Below are 19,824 nucleotides of genomic sequence, written 5' to 3'. Positions count from 1 at the left end.
CCAGAAACTAAAACCTCCAACAAGAATGTGAGTATAATCAGTCTTTAGAAGAAAAATAAGCACCTTGAACTGAAGTTAGAAATGAATAATTAACATATGTAAATCATGTAAAATTAATACAATATTAATATCTACTGCACAAACATTTCTATATTCCACATTAGTTGTAGTTTGTAGTTGTAGTTTGTTGTGAAATCAGCATAAATGGGTTAAAATGGGTTAAAATACAGTACTGCCTCAGGAACATATCTGGCCCTCTAAATTGAATTTAATCATAATCCTTTTTTATAGATTACAGGATTTCCCATTCTAGTTAATGGGACAGACTATGCAATAATCTATGTATACCATTTATTGATTGATAAATAACAATCCTTTCCCCCCATAAGCATTGCTAGCCTAAACATTGATAATTTATATCAACAAAAATGATAAAACACAGCGAAGTTACTTTGTAAGCAAATGGGTTTTCCAATCTTTCATGAACATAAAGCCAACCTACCTGGATTTCTGCAGTAATAGCAGCATTCAGTGCAGATTCCAGACCCCCATCAGCCATCAGACTTCCAACCAGTAGATCAATCATAAATCTACGACCTGGACTCACATTTGTTTCATTCCCTGAAACTAAAAGTTAACAACACTTTTGTAATGTATGATGTATTAACAATGTCTTTCTCTGCCTTATCTTTGCATTATCTGTGAATGAAGCATACCTGCACTGGGTAAAAGTGCCGAAAGAGCTCTTGCTCGTTCCTCTGCAGTTGGCAGCAACACAGACCATCCACTTTGCAACACTGCTTGGGCAGCTGACTGCACAGTATTAAGCACACCAGCGTTACTGGCTAAAGTCACTACTGTCTGCTTCAGACTGTTGAGCAAGACACTGCCTAACCCCAAGCCAAGGCATTCGGGATCAACTTGGTGACTAATTGCAGCATGCAGCTGAAAGACAAGCATAGACAACTTATAAACAATGACGCAAATTCAAGAAAGAATTCGAATGCTGCAAATTAAACATACATAGTTGTGAATTTTAAACATTTGTGAAGGAATCTACTTCCAACATAAGTGAAATTTGATTACCATATGTTATAAACACATCCCAAATTATATGGAAAAGGAGTGTTGGCCTTGAATTATGGTGAACTAGGATCAAACAGAATAATAAAGTTATAACAAAGGGACTTTGGAGGATTAATTGACACAGTAATTACTTGACCACAGGCATGCTACACCTTTAGGTGCAACCTACAGATATTGTGATAACAGCTGTCACTCCTTTAGGCCTATGCAAGGACAGTAACAACATAAAAAATTAAGGATTTGGAAAATAGAAAGTCAATGCTAATTCCAGCTAATTCAATAGTTAATTACCACAATTGAGATTCTGAGATTCCATTCTGAATGCTACTGCCATGCTATTTAAAATACCTGCAGCCTTAGAAGATTCAAAGTAGCCACAGCCATACATTCTTTCTCCTGTGGAGGTGGCCAGTCAGAACTGCCATCCATTCCTTCTGTAACTTGTCTCAATAGGAGATCCAGCTGTTCAAATGTCATTGAGCAAACATCTACCACAAAGGGGACACGTAAACCAATTGACCATTCTGAACAAGATGACCAGGCAAAGCTCTGCAAGGAAAAGAAAAGAAAAATCAAAACATATTAGGATTAAATATTATTATCTCTGGGATGTAGAACTGCTGGAAGATGCTCCCTTAGTCATCCCGCTCTAAAAGCCTTCAATTTTTAAATAAATTATAGAGGAAAGTAAATGGGTACTGAGTAACAATGGTTTAGGACAAAGTACACAATCTAAAAAGTAGGGGCCTTACAATCAGCTCCCCAAAACTAATTAATTAATTAAGTTTATTTCTGCCTGTCACAATTGAAAAATTATTTGGCTTAAAATATCATCAAATATACTAAGACATCCATGGAAGAAAATAATAAAATTTGAAGACAAAAATAGAAAAGTGTAACAAATACATAGACACAGCTGCTGTGTCCAACCAAGAGATGCAATCAATAAATGAATAGCAGTATTTCATAATTTAACCCTCTCTCTTCAACAATTCAGTTTATATGTTCTCATAAAACATTAGCAAGTAATAATTTTAATGTTATTAAAGTGGGAAATTGTCTGCTGAAGAATCATCATATTAAGTAGTTCTGATTTTAACTGCAATAAAATATAAATGAGATGAAATCAAATGTAATGTTTGCCTAAACTGGAAATCAACTTTAGTTTTTGCCTAACGCAGTCACCTCCTACTTTGAGTAATATAATTTCCAGCAGCCCCTGGTCCATCTTAAAGTAACTGAGTCCACTGAGGATAGCTGATCCAATTTTACTTTGAGTTAGGTGAGAAGAACGTAATCCTCTTTCAAATCACAATTAATTTTTCACCCTGCAAGTTGCCCTAGGAATGAATCTATTTTCAGGTCCCACAAGTGTAACAGAAGACACATAAGCCCTACTTTTTAAGCCATATGCAGAGCTTGGGAAACAGAAGTGAAAGTGTTATGCATAGGAATGAAATTGTATTACATTCTATTCCTGAAATTTCATCCACCACTTTTTTTTTAAAGTAAGAAATTACATTTTAAAACAAGCTTTTGTACCAGAGGAAATCCTGTCTCTGTATTCCTAAATGTAATTCTGCTTCTGTTTTGTTAATCATCTCCACCAAGAAAAGTGGAGGGGGAGGGGAAGTTATTTGAAGAATAGATTTCTTCATGGAATCATCATGCAGACAGATAACTAATCCTAAATGACAGTTCAAATTACTCTATACTCACACACATGCAAACTCAGAAATAGTAGTACAGCTATGATCAAAATGTAAATTTGAGATGTAATGGAAGTTAAAAGTAGTCTGAATAGGCATATTAGAAAAACAAGAGGTACATGTGAAACATAAAATACATAAATCTTAAATTTGCAAAGAAATCATTGTCAAAAAGGATGAGTTAAATATGAAGCATAAAAAAGAAACATGCTCTTAAATCAATTCCTCAACCCCGTTTGTAACCTTATGAGAACTGTAAAGCAGGGGTCCCCAACCCCCAGGCCAGCACTGAGCTGTGGCCTATTCTGAATTGGGCCACACGACTGGTGGGCTGGAACACATGTATGGTCCACTGTTCACACAAGTTGAAACTGCACACATCACACCAGCCCGCCACTCACATAGGGGCTGTGTGAGTGCTGGCCTGCAGCTCACATGGGCTAGTTCTCCTCTCTCCCCCTTCTAGGCTGTGCTGCCAATCACAAAGGTTGGAGACTGCTGCTTGTAAAGGGAAAACTTACCTGGGCTGGCCCGCAGGCAATACCAACAATGTGCTTTGAGTCCAATCCTGGAAGAGCAGTTGGCTCTGGTTTAGTAATCCTCAAAGTGTCAAAATGCTGGCACTGATCATTGCTTCCCCAGCTATAGACTTCACTATCTTCCGTGAGTGCTAAACAGTGAGTAGAGCCAACTACTATATCTATAACTTTTTTCCCTGAAGGCAAAATGATAAAACAAAAATTTTGACAATAATTACACTCATTATAACCTGAAAGAAATTAAAATACTTTAAAGCTGATCCTGAAATCATTTTAGTTATATTTCGGTATTATTCCATTAGGAAAAATGGCTAGTATGTGTCGCTTTTTTGAAGTTAATATCTATGAGGAGTCCTTGGTGCTTCCTGAGCTTGCTTGGGTTTTTTGCAAACATTTCATTACTCAAACTAGGTAACAATTCTTAAGGAGTCACAAGTTTGAGAACCCTTTTTAAGAGCTGCCATGAAATATCAACTATGTGTCCACGTATGTTCAAGAGTATTTTTGTTCTTTGGAATCAACAGGTTGCACAAGAATCCTAGCAAGTTTATTACAATATATATATTGATATATTAATAGATATATTATCAAATTAAAAAACAAAATAATCTTTATATCAGAGAAGATTTATCTTGATCATTAAGCATTTTTCCATACACTGAAAAATGTTGCTTGGATAACTGTCTCCTAGGATAGGCATTAAGTTAACAATTTCTGGGAATTATCAATTTCTAGATTAACATATCAAGCAATTTCCTCTTCACTCACCTTGTAAGCCTTCCAGCAATTTGGGATAACGAACATGTTCTTCCGTTCCATGCCCAAGTCTTTGATTGTCTCCCTTTCCCCATGAGTACACCTGTCCATCTTTTGTTAGAGCAAGTGAAAACTGACTCCCACAGTGTACTTTAACAACATCCAAGTCTTGAAGTTTTTCTATCAGTTTGGGAGTTTTGCAGCCATCACTGCCACCTCTTCCCAATTTCCCATAATCTCCATCACCCCAAGACCATACTTGACCTGGAAAAACAGATCTCAGTAAGGGTAGCATAGTAAGAGAATAAGCAATATTTGCATTTTCAGGCAATGGAACATTGCAAATAAAGCAACATGGAAGTAGATGTAAATAACTATGAAATGTTAATATTCACAACTGTTTCTGTAAAAAAAGAGAAATTTTCAAGCAACATTTCTACTTTTTTTTTTTTTTACTAGCTGAAAAAATAGTACTTCACCTAGAAGTAGTCTAAGGAACTGAAAAATCAATAAATAATCAATATTCTGGTTTTTTAAAGTACAAATTGAATATGCCTCTACAATGCTTCCTGATGTTACTTTATATCATTTTATGTCCCGCTACCAAAAACCTTCAGCTTGGTAGAAATGAGAGAAACACTCTTTTCCATGCAGCATTCAAATATTTACGTAATTTCCCCCTTCCATTTTTGAAAGCTACATCAATCAATTGCTATACTTCTAAGAAAAGAAAATACATTTCTATTGAAATAATCTTTTGCTAATTTTTAATACTGTAGCTAAATCAAGGTTTTATTCTTAGGGAGTTGCTATTATATTAATACTTGTTATTCTTTGAACATTTTTTTACTATTTAAGTTCTTACAATACGCAAAGCATCCTGACCAAAAGAAATCTATAAGTATTTTAATAAGAATTTAATCCAACACATAAAACCAGTCAAAAGTATAAAAGACAAAAAAATTGTTTCCCAGTCTCACGATGTCAATAATGTTTCAGATTGTGCTACTCACCATTTTCTGTTACAGCAAGAGTCTGGGCATCACTACTCCCACAGGATACATCAATCACTTTCAATCCTTTCAGGCCAGTAACCAAAACTGGAATTGTTTGGTCTTCACTGGAGCCTTCCAAATAAAAAAAACGTGAGAAACTTAACTCTTGTAACCTCAAGATTCATAGTAGGAGTAAAAAATTGGGCTCACCAGGCCATCTCTAATTATAATGACTTGAATCAGTGGAGGGATTTCCCTTTTCAGCAATGAAACACAGAAGACAATGGTGAGAGCTCTAAAATACTTCTAATCCATTAAAAAAACCCACTTCACGATAAACAGATTTGTTTTGCTTTATGGGGACAGTTACAGCTATCCTTGTTCCCAAACACATTAAGTGCAGCCTCCAGCATCAACTGTCTTGCGTGCTCTTGTTGAAGACGCTCTAGAGATTCCAGAGGCCATTTTAATAGCCCCATACAACCAAACTTGTATTTGACAGAAAAACTATTTACTTTTAGTGATGTTAAGGGGGAAGGGGTAGGAATAAATTGCTATTGTCTAAGCATGTATCTATTCCACTTGTTAAATCCACCCATCTAAAAAATGGGGGGGGGGGGTGAGATTCATTCACCTGTTACAGTGCTATTGGCCACACTATCTGTAGCTCCACCAGACAGAAGGTCAGAAGAAGCAAAAAAGGAGGGAATTTTTTGGCCTTTTGAGATAATCCAGACAAGAAGAACAAATCATGGTACTAACACAACCTTTATTGTGAAGTTACCTCAAGTTTGAAAGTGTTTCTCCCCTCCTTTACTTTTACTTTCCAGAAAATCTATTGAGAATCCATAGCCAGTTGAAGCTCTTATCATGTCCTTTCAGTTTCTGAGATACCTTCTGAATTCTCAGTCTGTGGCTTTTCCTCTTGTCATCTAAGGTCATTCCCACATACCATTATGGAAACCGAATGAAACCCAAAAGGCTACCACCTCCTACTTTAAAGAAAATATCAGAAACATACCATGACCTAGTCTACCATAGTTTCCTCGGCCCCATGTGTACAATTCTCCATCAGCTGTTATTGCAGCACTGTAGGTGCCTCCACATGCAATATGTACAACATGTTTTCCAGCCTGCTTCCCAGAGAGAGCAGAAATCATTTTTGGTTCTTCTAAAGGCCTAGAAGAAGGGAGTAGAACAGGAAAGCACAAATACGAGAATTAAAAGAACACATATTATAAAATGGCAACAGATTCCATGCATACAGCAATTACTATAAACAAATCAAAATAGACATCATATACTAATGCAGTCTATTCTTAGAAAAACAAGCTATTCAAAGAAAATATTGGCTTCCTAGCATTGGACAATAGCCACACAGACACTTGTAAAATACATGCTGGTTTGCATTCTTGCATTGAGCAAGGAGTTGCCCGATTGTCTAAATGGGCCCTTCCAAAACTATGGTGCTATATTTATCAAACAAAGTTTTCACTGCTACGTAAGACAGATTTGCCATAGTATTCAACTGACTGGTTGCAGAAATTTATAGCAAGATGGGTAGATGCAAATGTTGTTGTCTTAGTTATAATCAGAATGATTGCAGTTGAGTACCCTAAAATATGTTAATGTTCTGCATAAATCAATATTTTTAATGTTAGGAATATTTCTAACACATGCTCTAATATTTTATTTTTTATGCTGGAAACTTTGAAGAATCATCTGTTCTTACACTCACATATATAACCACACAGTTTGAATTACTGCTTTCTAAGCTTTTGCCTCATCTGACCCTAATACAGATCAATGTCCATCAGAATTACAAAGCAGAAATGCAGCTGCTAATTTAGTATGCTAAAAATAAAAATAAAAACAGAAGCAGAAAGCTTCCTATCAATCATTGCTAACATTGTATACACTATTGAAATCGGAACAAATTATATTAACCTGGAGAAGGCAACCCTGAATCCCTTTAAAAAGAAAGATTGGCCTCAAATAGATCCAGATCCAGACAAAAATCATGGATTCTGCTAGCTTCTCACATGCCAGGTTTATCAATTCCAACTGAAACCAATGAAAACAATGTGGAAATTTAATTTCCGCCATAAATAATTTCCTTCATTCCTTTCTTCCCGGCCCCCTTCCCTCCCTCCTTCTTTCCTTCCTTCCTTTATCAAGAATGTATGTTTATGTGTGTATGTTTATCTATCAAAAGCCACACTCTAAAAAGCAAGTGCAGCAAGCTTTGCCAGGTTTCTATTAAAAGCACCCACAATTATGTCTAATATCATCTATACATCATGTCAGTTTGTAACAGATAATTTCAGTTTATTTCTTAAACTGATAATCCTTGTTTCCAGTATTTTTTTACTGCTTCCAGTCTCAATAAATGCAAGTGGGAAGAAAGCATTTTACATTCAAGCCTCTTACACACAAGCTATCTAAAATACATACACAGTATCTCCATGGCCCAGTCGTCCACCGTCTCCACAACCCCAAGAGAAAACTTCTCCAGTTGCAGCTAAAGCCAGATAGTGATGTCCATCTGAGTGTGCTGCAATTTTAACAATATTTCTAGAAGCAAGACTCTGTACAAGTTGTGGTGCCTAGAAATAAACACACACAAATGAAACTCTGCATTGCAGAACAGCAGAAAAAGTAAGAACCCTTACAGAAAGAAATTATAGAATATTCTCAAAACTTTTCAATAACTAATTGAATAACAATGCTTTTCACTCAAACTAAGTATATTTAAGTAATTATATTCAACATGGAAAAGTAATCACATGTTACAAAGGCATTAAAACAAGGACTTTTTTCTATTTCCATTTTCTTTTTAACAAAACCACTGGGTGAGATCATCCCCCATTTCAGGGTCTAATCTTTTCAATATTCTAAAGCAGAACTGAAACATCATGGAAGCTTTTTTTTTTAAAGGATTGCTTTAAATTCACTTGAGTTTGCTTGAACTATTGTAGAAGACATAGTCCATTAACACATGAACTGAAACACTGAAAAGATCCCAGTACAGCTATTTATGTAATGGACTACTAAAACTCTCATGTATGTTTGTTTCTAATCTTCAAGGGGGTGAAATTAAAGCCAGCCAATTGGGTGCAGAGGCCAGAGGGAAGTGGAAACAGTTACTGAACTCAAACTTACAAAATGGCTATCTTACAAAATGCCAGGACCCATCTCACACATGAGAACAAAATTTAGGAAGTGGTGGCTGCTTCAGCATCACTGTGCCTTCCGACGATACTTCCCAGAAACCACAGGTTGCATTGTGCAAGGGAAGGTGGGAGGGTTTTATTCACACCTTCTTTCTGCCTCCCACTGCACCCAACTGGCTGGGGGCAAGTTCTGACAGATAAACGGTGATTGGCCAAATTGAAATTGAAGCCGAAATTTGAAATCTCTTAACCACTGTAGGCAGTGAGGAAAGGACAAGGAAGCAATATATAGACGCTTGCTGGCAAGGTTAAGGCTGGCTGGGGAGCACCGGAAATCAACACATGAGTTCTCTTCCTCCCTGAAGGGAGAGGGCCCTTGAGGACATGACAGGACGGGGAGGGAAAGTTCTGTTTTCCTCATACTCCACAATTGCCTTTGTTTCCCCAACCCCCCAGCAAAGTGACAGGCAGTTCCATGGGTCATACATGGAGAAGAGGAGAAGAGAGTGATTTCCAACACCCCCTACCAGCATTCCATAAGCAAAATCAATGGAAAAGGCAGTCGGAAGTTGGAAGTTCTACCCACTTCCACATTTTTTTTATGTGCCCTCCCCCCAGTGATCATTCTGTTTCTCCCTTTAGAAAAGAAATCTCTCTAAAAGTATGGTCCAATGGGTTACAGCAGGGGTATCAAACTCACATTGTCATGGTGGCGTCACATGATGTATGAGGAGTTTTTTTTTTCCCCCTCGTTAAAATGGGGGTGGGCGTGGCCAATGTGTGACGCCTCCAGCCCACAGGCTGGGAGAGTTTGACAGCCCTGGGTTACAGGATGTCTAGTATATTTTAAAGCTGAGAAAAATGAGCAGTTTCTCAAGGGCAAGCTCCAAATTTGTACAGTAAGAATGTTATCTTTTGTTGTAAAAGGAAGCTAGAAAGTGAATAAAAACCACCTACCAATGTGTCGTTATTGTAGGCTTGTGTATAAACACGGCCATTTTTGGACAAGATCAGAAAACGCTTCTCTGCACAAGCAATCTGTATAACTCCAAGACTAGCAAGTCCTTCACACTGAATTGGACCACTGACATTAGAGTAGTATTTCCATCCTATTAATCCCCATGCTATAAACTCCTGCAAAGAAGCCTAGAAGGAAATTCATCATTTGAGAAAATATCAACAATGATTCTTAAATTAGAATAATTAATATCTTGCATAAATGATCCGAATCTCAATCATGTTACTACTTCAGTTGAGACTTGCAACTAAACAGACTTCAAAAAAAAAAAAAAATATTAGTGACAATATCTGGAGTTCGTTAATTTGATTTAATCTTTATGAGAAGGATCTAAAAGATCAGACAGTTCTTCTATAATCTAGCAAATTACAAAATCTACGAAAAGTCAAAGCATCCTAACCCACATCAAACAAGGAATTCAGAATCCACAAGACTGCATGATTAACTGCTCTTGAAACTGAGATGTACATAAAAGGCAAATTATGGGCATGGCACAGAGGCAGCAGGGCAAAGTTTAAAAATCCATTACAGATAACGTCTCTTACATAAGCTTTAGCATATCCCCAGTTTAAATTATCCAATCTGCTGTACATTACCTTATGAGATGTCGGAGAGCTACACTGTGGGGGCATGCAGGGAGTGGCTAGGCGATCCAGGTGAGCCATAACTACAACTGCTGTTTGCCTTAAATCAATTGCTAGCTCATTGTCCTGTGGCAGTATTAGGTATCTTAGGAAGTTTTCATTTGGACTTAGTGGATAAGCCAACATCTAAAATAAACACCACAACATTTAAATCCATTATCTTAGGCAATACCTGTTTAAAGCCGCATATTAAAGAGCTAAACATTTTTATCATTTTTTATGACAGATCTACACATAATTAACAAGATTTATACAACACTTTACTCAAAAATATCCAATTGACAGCTTATTTATAGGTCAGATCATGAATTTAGTACACAAAACTAATAATCAGAACAGTGATGTACACAATAATAGCAGGTTTCATATTACAACTACAGAATTATTTCAACTTTCATCTCCCTGCATTTCATTGCTACTGCATTCACTAATTAAAAATAATTCAGGGAATTTACAGATATACATAAAATGCAATTTAAAAAAGGTCCCACAACTATCAATTTGAAGTATGATTATTATCAGCAAAATAACTCCATTGTACTTCTCAGTCATGGTATGTGCCCATGGAACAGATCCCCGTTATGATCCAGATGTTAGTCATCCAGAAAACTTGACTTTCCCCATAGAACTAGGTTGTTAATTGAATCTGGTATGTATGGGATTTTGACTATGTGGTAGTTTTTGGGGGGACCTTGGTTACAGTATATATATTTTTCAAAATGTATTATTGTATTTTTATATTTATGAGGTCACTAGCAAGAAGCTGGTTCTATACTTTTTATAAATAAATAAATACTGTTCCACAAATGTAGAAAAGCATGCTTATAGTCTAAATAGAAACACTGAAGTACAAACCTGAATTTCTTCTTCTGTATTGTTAATCTCTTTGTTACAAATTATATTCTGAAATCTCTGCAACAAAGGAAGGAGTGGGGCACTGGTTCCCTGTGCTGAACGTTCATTATCTGTTTCTCTTGTTCCACTATCCCAGAGTTGAAGCAATAGTATCACCGCAGACAACATTTGGCTGAAAAAAGAACTGAGACTAAATTGAAGGCATGGAGTGAATAAATCTTGTCACTTCTATTTCTCTTGCTTTTTTTCAAGGACTTCCCTCCTCTCCCCCCTAAAAATGTTCCCAGAAACTAGTATGTTCAAATGATGCTGGATTCTGCAATGAAAGATCTCTTAAAGGGTTTACCTCAGTGTGCCTCTCTGAACAGCCAACTCCAGTAATATAGCAAGTGCTAAGTGCTGGTCTTGCAGTGGAATGCTTCCTGAGCCTTTTAAACCTGGAGCTCCATGGATGTCACTAATTTAAAAGCACAGATATTCTTACTTACAAACACACCCACATATACACAGTACAGAATTGAATACCCTACTATGCTATTATCCAATATTTTCCCTAAAGTATCTAAATACCATTTCGTCATACTATTAGATCTACTGTTCCAATTCCTTTATAAACAACCATACAATACTGCTATTATGCTGACCCTCATTTAATGTGAATTTACAAAAAAAAATGTATAGATATGTTAATGACATATCAAAACAAAAAGAATCAAAACAAAAAGAAATGTAAGACAGAGTTCACATTCCTTATGTTGCTATTTTTAAAGCAGTAAAATGATATCCAAGTATTTAATTACAGGTTGTTTAGAGTAGGAAGTTAAATAAGGGATGCACAACAGCCTTTAAAAAGTGAACAAATTCACCAGTCTGAAAAATACATTGCCAAGCATCTCCAATGCCTCACAGCCAGCTCTAGGCACTGCCACAATTTCATTAACCATCACACAGCTGCTTGAGGAACATGTTCCTTTGCAGCCCATATTTATTTTTAATTTATCAATATGACTCTTTCCCCTCTACAAATGGTGAGGCTGCTTTAAATGTTCTAGATTAATATTCCAATATTTATCAAACGCCACACTAGCTAGGAATATGATTTTATTAGATTCTTCAACCCTTATGAAAAAACAGTAAGTTGCCTTTTTCAACTTATTCCAACAAAAAGAAAGGAAGACGGAAGAAAAACAATGGTCCTGCTCAAAATCATGTTTCGGGAACACGATTTGTATTAAAACATGGACCGAGCTCAAAACAGTATTTTGAAAACTTACCCAGTTACAACAGACCTTAGAAATTTAGTTGCTCTCTCCACAACTTCCAACCATACAGAGGATACTGTTCCTTCGTCAAATAGGGATGCTTCTGATAGAGCTCGCAGCGCATCTAGAGATTCTTGTAATAATTCACTGCAAAGATCTGCATCCTCACCTACGAATGCAATGTGTTTTAGCTGTGGTAGATATTTTCACATCATGTGAAAACAGGGGGCAACTGAAGAGTTTGGGTTTTTTTTCACCAAAACTATCTGCAAATTTAGGGCAGTTATGTAGTACTCAACCTGTAACTTATACCTGATCTCCAAGCTCGCCGTAGGAATGCAAAGGCAAATGAAAGAGCTGCTCTGGATCCTACTCGGGCAAGACCTTCAACACCTTTGCTTACAGATCTCGGACTACAAGAGAGAAATGGAGGAATGATCTCTTGCTTAAATCCTATGCAAACTTCCCCTCCCCCATCCCCCCAAAAATCTTAAAACCAGGAATCAAACCCCAACCTTCTCAAAGGGTATAAATAATAAATAGGTGGTTCTGGGACACCGTCAGGAAACAACATTCTGACCTAAGCTTTGTAAGAATTCATCTTCCATGCAAAACAAAAATGTTACGGGTAGTCCTCAATTTACAACAGTTCGTTTAGTGACCATTCGAAGTTACAACAGTACTGAAAAAAGTGACTTATGACCATTTTTCAGACTTATGACCATGGCAGCATCCCCTTGGTCACATCATCAATATTCAGACATTTGGCAACTGACTCATATTTATGATGGTTGCAGTATCCTAAGGTCATGTGATCACATTTAATCACTTTCTGAGAAGAAAAATCAATGGGGAAGCCAGATTCACTTAACAACCATGTTACTAACATAACAACTGCAGTGATTCACTTAACAACTGTGGCAAAAAAGGTCATAAAATGAGGCAAAACTCACTTCACAAATGTTTCGCTTAACAATAGAAATTTTGGGTTCCATTGTGGTCATAAGTCGAGGACTACCTGTAACCCCTTATGTACAGAAACAAAATCCTAATGATATTATTTTAGGATAGAACTGGGGTATGTGGAGGGGAACAGACTGGATTTCTTTCATCGAGGTTTTACCTTTTCTTATCCACCATGAGCAATGGGATATTGCTGCTTTTCCACTTCACCTTGACATTCTCAAGAAGAATGCTCCTGTTTAACGCGATAAAGTAGCGTTCCAATATAGCAAGCCTCTGCTTCAGCCTGAGAGCAGAGAGGGTGGTGGTAGCGGTCTTCTTGGCTAGAACCTGCTGCTCTTTTACTAATACATAAAGGCAGTCTTTCAGTTCGTTGACATCTATAACAAACATAACAGCAATGCACTTAGCAAAATGTATAAAACTATTCAGAATTGAATATGCAGTAGTTTTGAATTACTGAACTACGTTCATAGTTAAGATATAACAAAAATGTAATGGGGATGAGTGTTAAATGAGTTTTTTGGGAAGGGTTTCTTGTTAAGAGTTATTATTGAATTTATTTAATTTCTATTTCAGAAAGAAGACATTCTCCTATTTTGGTATTAATTATTGGTTCATTTCAGATCCTGAAAATTACTATGTAATCTTAGTAGTCAACTATAAAAAAATCCTCAGTTAGCTTAGATTTATTTTCAAAATCCAACAATGAACCAAATTTTCTTTTTTTAAAAAACAAATTTTATTAATTTTTTAAAGACAAACAAAACATAAGACATAGGAACATAAAACCTCCTTTCTAAAAGCTACTTATAGGTTTTAACAAAGCAAATGAAACATTATTTTGTACAGCATAGTTCCAAATTATCACATTTCCATTTAAGCACATATATATCTTTTCCAAATTTCTCGTTATTTCTCCCTTTACTTTTATTCAATTATATTTCTTTCTATCAAGGTTTTCTTAATTCTCAATCAAACATAAACACACAAAATACAAAACATAAAACTTCTTTTTGGAAAGTGGTTTAGCCCTGGGTTACATCTTTTTTACAGACCTAAATCAAATGAACCAAATTTTTCTAAACCTTTTGCAGATCAAATCACAATTGCTCAAGATTTTTAAAGGTCCTTACCTACCTCACCCCAGTTTAAATGTGAGCTATAACTCATGAAAGCTTATGCTTGTTTAATAACATTTGTCAACCTGAAAGGATACAAACTCCCTCAGTTTTTTGGACAACCACAAACTAGCACATCTCTCCTCCTACAAAGAGAAGCTTCAGATTCACTAGGATTCCATTCCACTGCATTTGTTGCAATCCAATTACACTTGATACAGGACACCTATTAGCAACTTAACTTAATGAAGAGACAAGGTATATAAATATATAAATATATAAATAGCAACAAGTAATCTTCAAATTACAACAGTAATTGGACTTTAATTTCTATCAATAAGTAATGCTATCAGAAAGTACATGATTAAGCTAGTGCTGCAGTCCGAGTTGCCATCGTTAATTGAATCATAATCATTAGATGAAATAACTTCTTGTCAGCTTTCCATAACCAAATAAAATGGGGAGGTTGGCAGGAAGTTGCAAGTTGTAGGCAACTTGCAAGCAGACTGGCAGGCAGGTAAATGACTGCTATCGGATGGGAGAGTGCGCAAAAGAAGTGCACAGATGCTTAGGGAGGATGAGGGTGTGTAAGATTCAGAAAGAGTGAGCAAGGGTGCATAAAACTACGAGGGAGAGGAAGGCTGAAAAAGTGTGCAAATGACTGACATAATGCAAGCACAGGGAGGCTGGAGGAGTATGCATGAGTAGGGGAGACTTACGCCAGCAACTTGTAACTGTTCCTGCTAGCTTCCCCACTGACTTTCTGGGAAAGCTGGCAGGGAAAAATCACAAATCATAATTATATCATTATGGAGTGCTACAATCAATTATAACTGCAAAATGGTTGCCAAGCAGATGACCACAGGAGCGTGGACAGATTTCTGAGGACTGGTCCTAACCACCATTCATTCAGCCCCTTCATAATTTTAAACAATTACTAAACAAATGATTTTAAGTTGAGGTCTACATATACTAAAGTGGAAGTATATAAGCTTTTTGTTGAATTTGATTTAGTGAACATAAACACTGATGTAACGCTATTAAAGGGAATGTTTCAAAACAGCCAGCAAAATTTAACCACATAACAGAATCTAGAAAGCTGGATTATGGCAATAACCATGGCAGGCTTTTGAGTAGTAAATAAACGTATTATAGTGCATGCAGCATGTAGCCATTTGCAAGTTTTCTGTAATAGTATTGTCCCTCAGGCATGTGCAGGAAGACCTATGTTGCTTAAACTTACTAAGAACAGACTATTTTTTATTTGTATTGATTCTCCACTGTGTAGGTAATATTTTATAAATTTACAGAGGTCACTATGAAGAGAAAATGTTGCAAAATACTATATTCAGACTAGCAGCAGTTAGTTCTTTTCAACAACTCCAGGGATACACATATGCATGTTTATGCACATATATCACACCTTCCCTTCCTGAACTCTCTTCTACTAAACACATCTTCAATCCAAGTCCATTTTTACATGACAATCCTGTGAGGTGACCTGGGCCAAAAGACACATAGCCAACTTTTATATTGTTTTAACCAAGAGTAATATCAGAATACAAATAGGTAAAGATATGGGACTACCCTAATTTTCATTTCATTTAATTAATCTATTCCAGGGCTGATTAATTTAGATCCACAGAATAAGCTATCATTTAAAAAAAGCTTAACTATCTTGTTAAGCTATAATAAATATAGGTATTTCTTGAATTATGACCACCTATAAATTATGACCACCTATATTCACCACCTATTCCAAGTTATGATTGTGATGAACAAGCGGGACTTACGACAGTCAGTAAAATTATATCTTTCACAATCATGTGTTTGCAAACCAGACACCTACTTGTGATTATGATGTCATAGCAAGATGCAATCATGCAACTGTGATTTCTGATATTCCCTTTTGGTTTTCCACAAGTAATGTCAATGGGAAAGCTAGCAGGAACTTGGAAGTCATTCCTGTCACTTTTTCACTGGCCTCCATTTTAGAGTGCCTACCCACAGCACCCCAATTACCCAGTTTGGTGGCTTCCACATACCCATCTGCATTTTTAAGCGTCTGTCTTCAGCAACACCCCACAGCAGCCATGCATTTACTGGCCAGCTCACCTGGGACTCCCACCTTTTCCCACTTAATAATCTGCATGGTCTGGGTGTTAGGATAGGACTGCTATGATTTCTGTCACTAAGCAATGCTATCACAATACATCATGCTTTATAACTGCATTGCTTAGCGGTGGAAGGTTTGTCTGAATTGCCATTATAATCTGAAGACTACCTGTATTAACACATTTCTTAAACAAGTGGCTATCAAGCTATTATTTTAGCATTTGATACTTTCATGGCTACAAGGTTATAGTTCACAATGTTTTTGTGAACTAGTTTGGTCATTTGAGTGAATTCCTAGTTTAGTATGTAACAATAGCAGAAACAAAAGAAACAAGAGAAACTTTTCTGCATGTACAGATGTATCACGGAAATAAAATGCTCAGCTCCCAAATGAGTAACTAATTTTGTTAGTAAGGTCTTTCTACACAATGGCCACAAAAAATATTGAAAGCCAGTGGATACTACAAAATAGAGAGAGAAGAAATATTGCTTTAAAATCAGAGACCACATTTCCTATGTCAGCAAAGATTCTAGGTTCATTCTGCTAATGTGCCAAAATTCATTTCTTGGAAAGTATTTAACAATTTAAATGATTGTAGTATTTGCTGTATTATTTAAAACAAAATACATATTAAATTGACTGCTTAAATTAACAGAACATCTTCAATAAAAGGAGAGGGGAAATTGTCTTATTTAAGTTCCATTTTTTAAAGATATTACCTGGCTGTTTTCCCCAAATCCAACTTTCCACAATTGATTTAGCTTTATAGGTAGGTGGTGGTGTATCATCCTCATCTTTCCTCTCTTTGTCATTCTGATCTTCTTTCTTTGATCCAGTCTGGCCTTCAGTGCTTTCATCTATGGGGTTTTAGAAACCACAAATACAACTATAAAAAACTTTCTTTTTTTAAGCAATCACTTTTGCATCTAAGAATGTGTCAGTCAACGTATTCAAAAGCTTATTCTGTGTCCTCATATTCACTCTAATATTAGCCTTGCGTGGGGAAGTCAGGAGAGGCAGAAGAAGAAACTTAACTGCCATAGGTGCCTCATCTCCTCTTTCACTTGACAACTCCATTACTCTTCTACCTAAAAATCTGTATTGCATTGTCAACCATGTTCTGAAAATCAATGTTTACTTCACACACAAACTACCATTAAAACACTATTAAATCTAATTTCCCCCCATTTAGTTAATTTTTATATTTTACACAGTGTTTATTTCTCTTCACATTTTAGTCAATAGTTGCCTAGTGTCAATGGTTTGTTTTCTCATCTCTAAATTGAGCTACAAGAAACTACATCATAACTGAAATGGTTAACATTTTGGAGATGTATTACAACGCTAAAGTCTACATATAATTATGGAAAGCCGAATTTCTTTTAATTATTTTTGTGGCTGCCCAATCTGATATTTTAGAGAGAGAACAGTACGGAAAAACTGTGACAACTGTGTTTTGCAAAATTAGATTGTGACTATTTTTTATGTACGGTGAATAGAGAATAGTAAGGACTCTCTGATTTAAAATTGTTTAAAATAGTTTCAACATAACTCCTTTTCACCACCCTTTATTATGTGGCTGAAATGAAGAAAATTTGTCATTCAGTTATGTACAAAAAAGCTTTGTGCTCTATTCAGGTCTTGTTTTGTTCGGCACTGAATAAAAAATGTGGAATTCATAATTCATTTAGACAAACGCTGAGTCAGATTGGTTGAACCAGGGCTCTCGGTTTTTTTTTTAAAATAGTGCTTTATATTAACTACTGTCTAAACACTATTCCTTAATATTCTTTCCTATCTCATATTTTCAAGCAAGGTTCACATTATTATATTCTGATAAATCCCTTATGCTTATTTCAAAAGCAGTAATATAAACTAGGAAATAGCTTTATTAATAAACAAAAACATTATCCATATCATACACGCAGATGCATGAGCAACCTCTTGGGAATGGTGATACACCTACACTTTACATTTGGGGGGGAGCCAAGGGCCCACATGAGCAGAATCACTGTGCAAAGTAGGCAGATCTGTCACGTAAGTGCAGATTGTTGTTTTTTTTAATCCTGGCTTTGATAAGAGAAGATTTGTTACAGGACTATGTTTATTTTAGGGCTTACTTCAAAAATTGTGTATCTCTCACTTTAAAATGAAGATAAACTGATGTTTTGTTATTATTCCAATAAGAGGAACATTCCAGGGCCACAAAAAGAGATTCAAGGACCATATGTGGCCCTTAAGCTTTGACTTGCAAATGTTTAACATAAGAATATTTACCTTTTCGTGGAGATGCTTCACCACTTTGGGTAACTTCTATTCCAGTATATACAATTTCTCCATCTTTGACCATTTCATTCCACAGACCACAGAGTCCATCTCTGGTAAATGCAAGCTTTAAGAGAGAAAAAAGAATTCTGATTGTATGCTTTTTATAGTTATTACAAAAAGAACATGTTTAATATTCAATTCTTAAAATAAAACTTAAAACGTAACTATTACAAAAATAATCTCAGGCCCATACTAAATAATTAATTCGATTCAAAGTGCATACTATGTGTTTCTCAAAGTATACTCCTAAGTACAAGCTTAAAAACAGCTCATATATAAAAAAGAAACCTTCAAAAGCACTTTAATACGTTATATGCCAAAGGGGGGGGGGAATTTTGAATCTTTGGTATATTCAACATTAGAATTTTTCACTCACAGCCTTATACAACTTGAGGTCACACTAGCAATGTAATGAACAAAATCAGAAGTACCTCTATGAATTGCTTAATTTTTTAAAAAAATCTATTATAGGTAGTTTGTGATTTACAACAAGTGAGCCCAAAATTTTCCTTGCTAAGCTACACAGTTAAGTGAATTTTGCCCCATTTTACAAACTTTCTTGCCACAATTTGTTAAGTGAAATGCTGCAGTTGTTAAGTTAGTAACATGATTGTTAATTAATCTGGCCTCCCCACTTTGCTTGTCAGAAAATCACAAAAGACTATAAGGTGGTTCCATCACGTTATAATGGTGACAGTGTTTAAACCAGCTGAATACATTTTTTGGAAGATTCAAAGCATCAAATAGTACCCCTGCGATGAAAACGTGCCTCATTCTGATGAGCAAATGCTTAGTTTTGACATTACCTCTGCCTGGAGGACATTGTGGAAAGTTTCTATTTAGCAAACGGAAGGCCTGGGCAAGTTCTTAGGAAGTGCACAGATAAGTTGTCTTGTGTTCTTACATATATTTTCAATCTTTCATTCCTTCATGGTTTAAGACTGCAGTTATTTAGCCAGTGCTAAATAAATAAAGTACATTACCATCCAGTTGCACTGATGTCCATCATTATGAAATGTTTTGAAAAGCTGATAAAGGATTTTATTATATCTAGCCTCTCTCTAGCATTTGACTCACTTTAGTTTGCTTATCAAGTGAATCACTCCATATAGGATGCTATTTCTCTGTTCTGCATCTGAGCTTGATGCACTTAGAGGAAAGAACTACTCACGCACGAATGCTGGTTGTTGACTTTAGTTTGGCATGACCATTCCTTAGCATTTAGTAGATAAACTGGGCTTTTTAGGCTTTAATACTCC

General features: G+C 36.0%; 1 protein-coding gene across 3 annotated transcripts in view; it reads right to left on the bottom strand.

The window, feature by feature from the left end:
• The window catches only part of HERC2 (HECT and RLD domain containing E3 ubiquitin protein ligase 2), a 94,948-nt gene extending 76,318 nt beyond the window's left edge, over positions 1-18,630 (bottom strand). For 2 of the 3 annotated variants that reach the window (XM_087938435.1, XM_087938437.1), the window contains exons 1-17: positions 18,515-18,630; positions 16,957-17,094; positions 13,161-13,380; positions 12,350-12,450; positions 12,050-12,206; positions 11,122-11,232; positions 10,776-10,947; positions 9,873-10,046; positions 9,216-9,404; positions 7,540-7,691; positions 6,107-6,264; positions 5,104-5,217; positions 4,103-4,354; positions 3,317-3,510; positions 1,435-1,635; positions 717-945; positions 503-627 (exon numbers count right to left, since the gene is read on the bottom strand). In XM_087938435.1, the coding sequence (XP_087794561.1) occupies positions 503-627; positions 717-945; positions 1,435-1,635; positions 3,317-3,510; positions 4,103-4,354; positions 5,104-5,217; positions 6,107-6,264; positions 7,540-7,691; positions 9,216-9,404; positions 9,873-10,046; positions 10,776-10,947; positions 11,122-11,232; positions 12,050-12,206; positions 12,350-12,450; positions 13,161-13,380; positions 16,957-17,094; positions 18,515-18,587 (2,760 nt within the window). In that variant the 5' untranslated portion in view covers positions 18,588-18,630. The remainder of the gene's footprint in view (positions 1-502; positions 628-716; positions 946-1,434; positions 1,636-3,316; positions 3,511-4,102; positions 4,355-5,103; positions 5,218-6,106; positions 6,265-7,539; positions 7,692-9,215; positions 9,405-9,872; positions 10,047-10,775; positions 10,948-11,121; positions 11,233-12,049; positions 12,207-12,349; positions 12,451-13,160; positions 13,381-16,956; positions 17,095-18,514) is intronic. The other variant, XM_087938436.1, reaches the window with a different exon arrangement.
• Between the last annotated feature and the right edge of the window lie 1,194 nt (positions 18,631-19,824).

This window comes from Pseudonaja textilis, chromosome 8, assembly GCF_049901715.1.
Source record: "Pseudonaja textilis isolate UNSWEBS1 chromosome 8, rPseTex1.2, whole genome shotgun sequence".
NCBI lineage: Eukaryota > Metazoa > Chordata > Lepidosauria > Squamata > Elapidae > Pseudonaja > Pseudonaja textilis.
The sequence above is the reverse complement of the archived record's forward strand: the minus strand, read 5'-3'. Positions and strand labels throughout refer to the sequence as shown.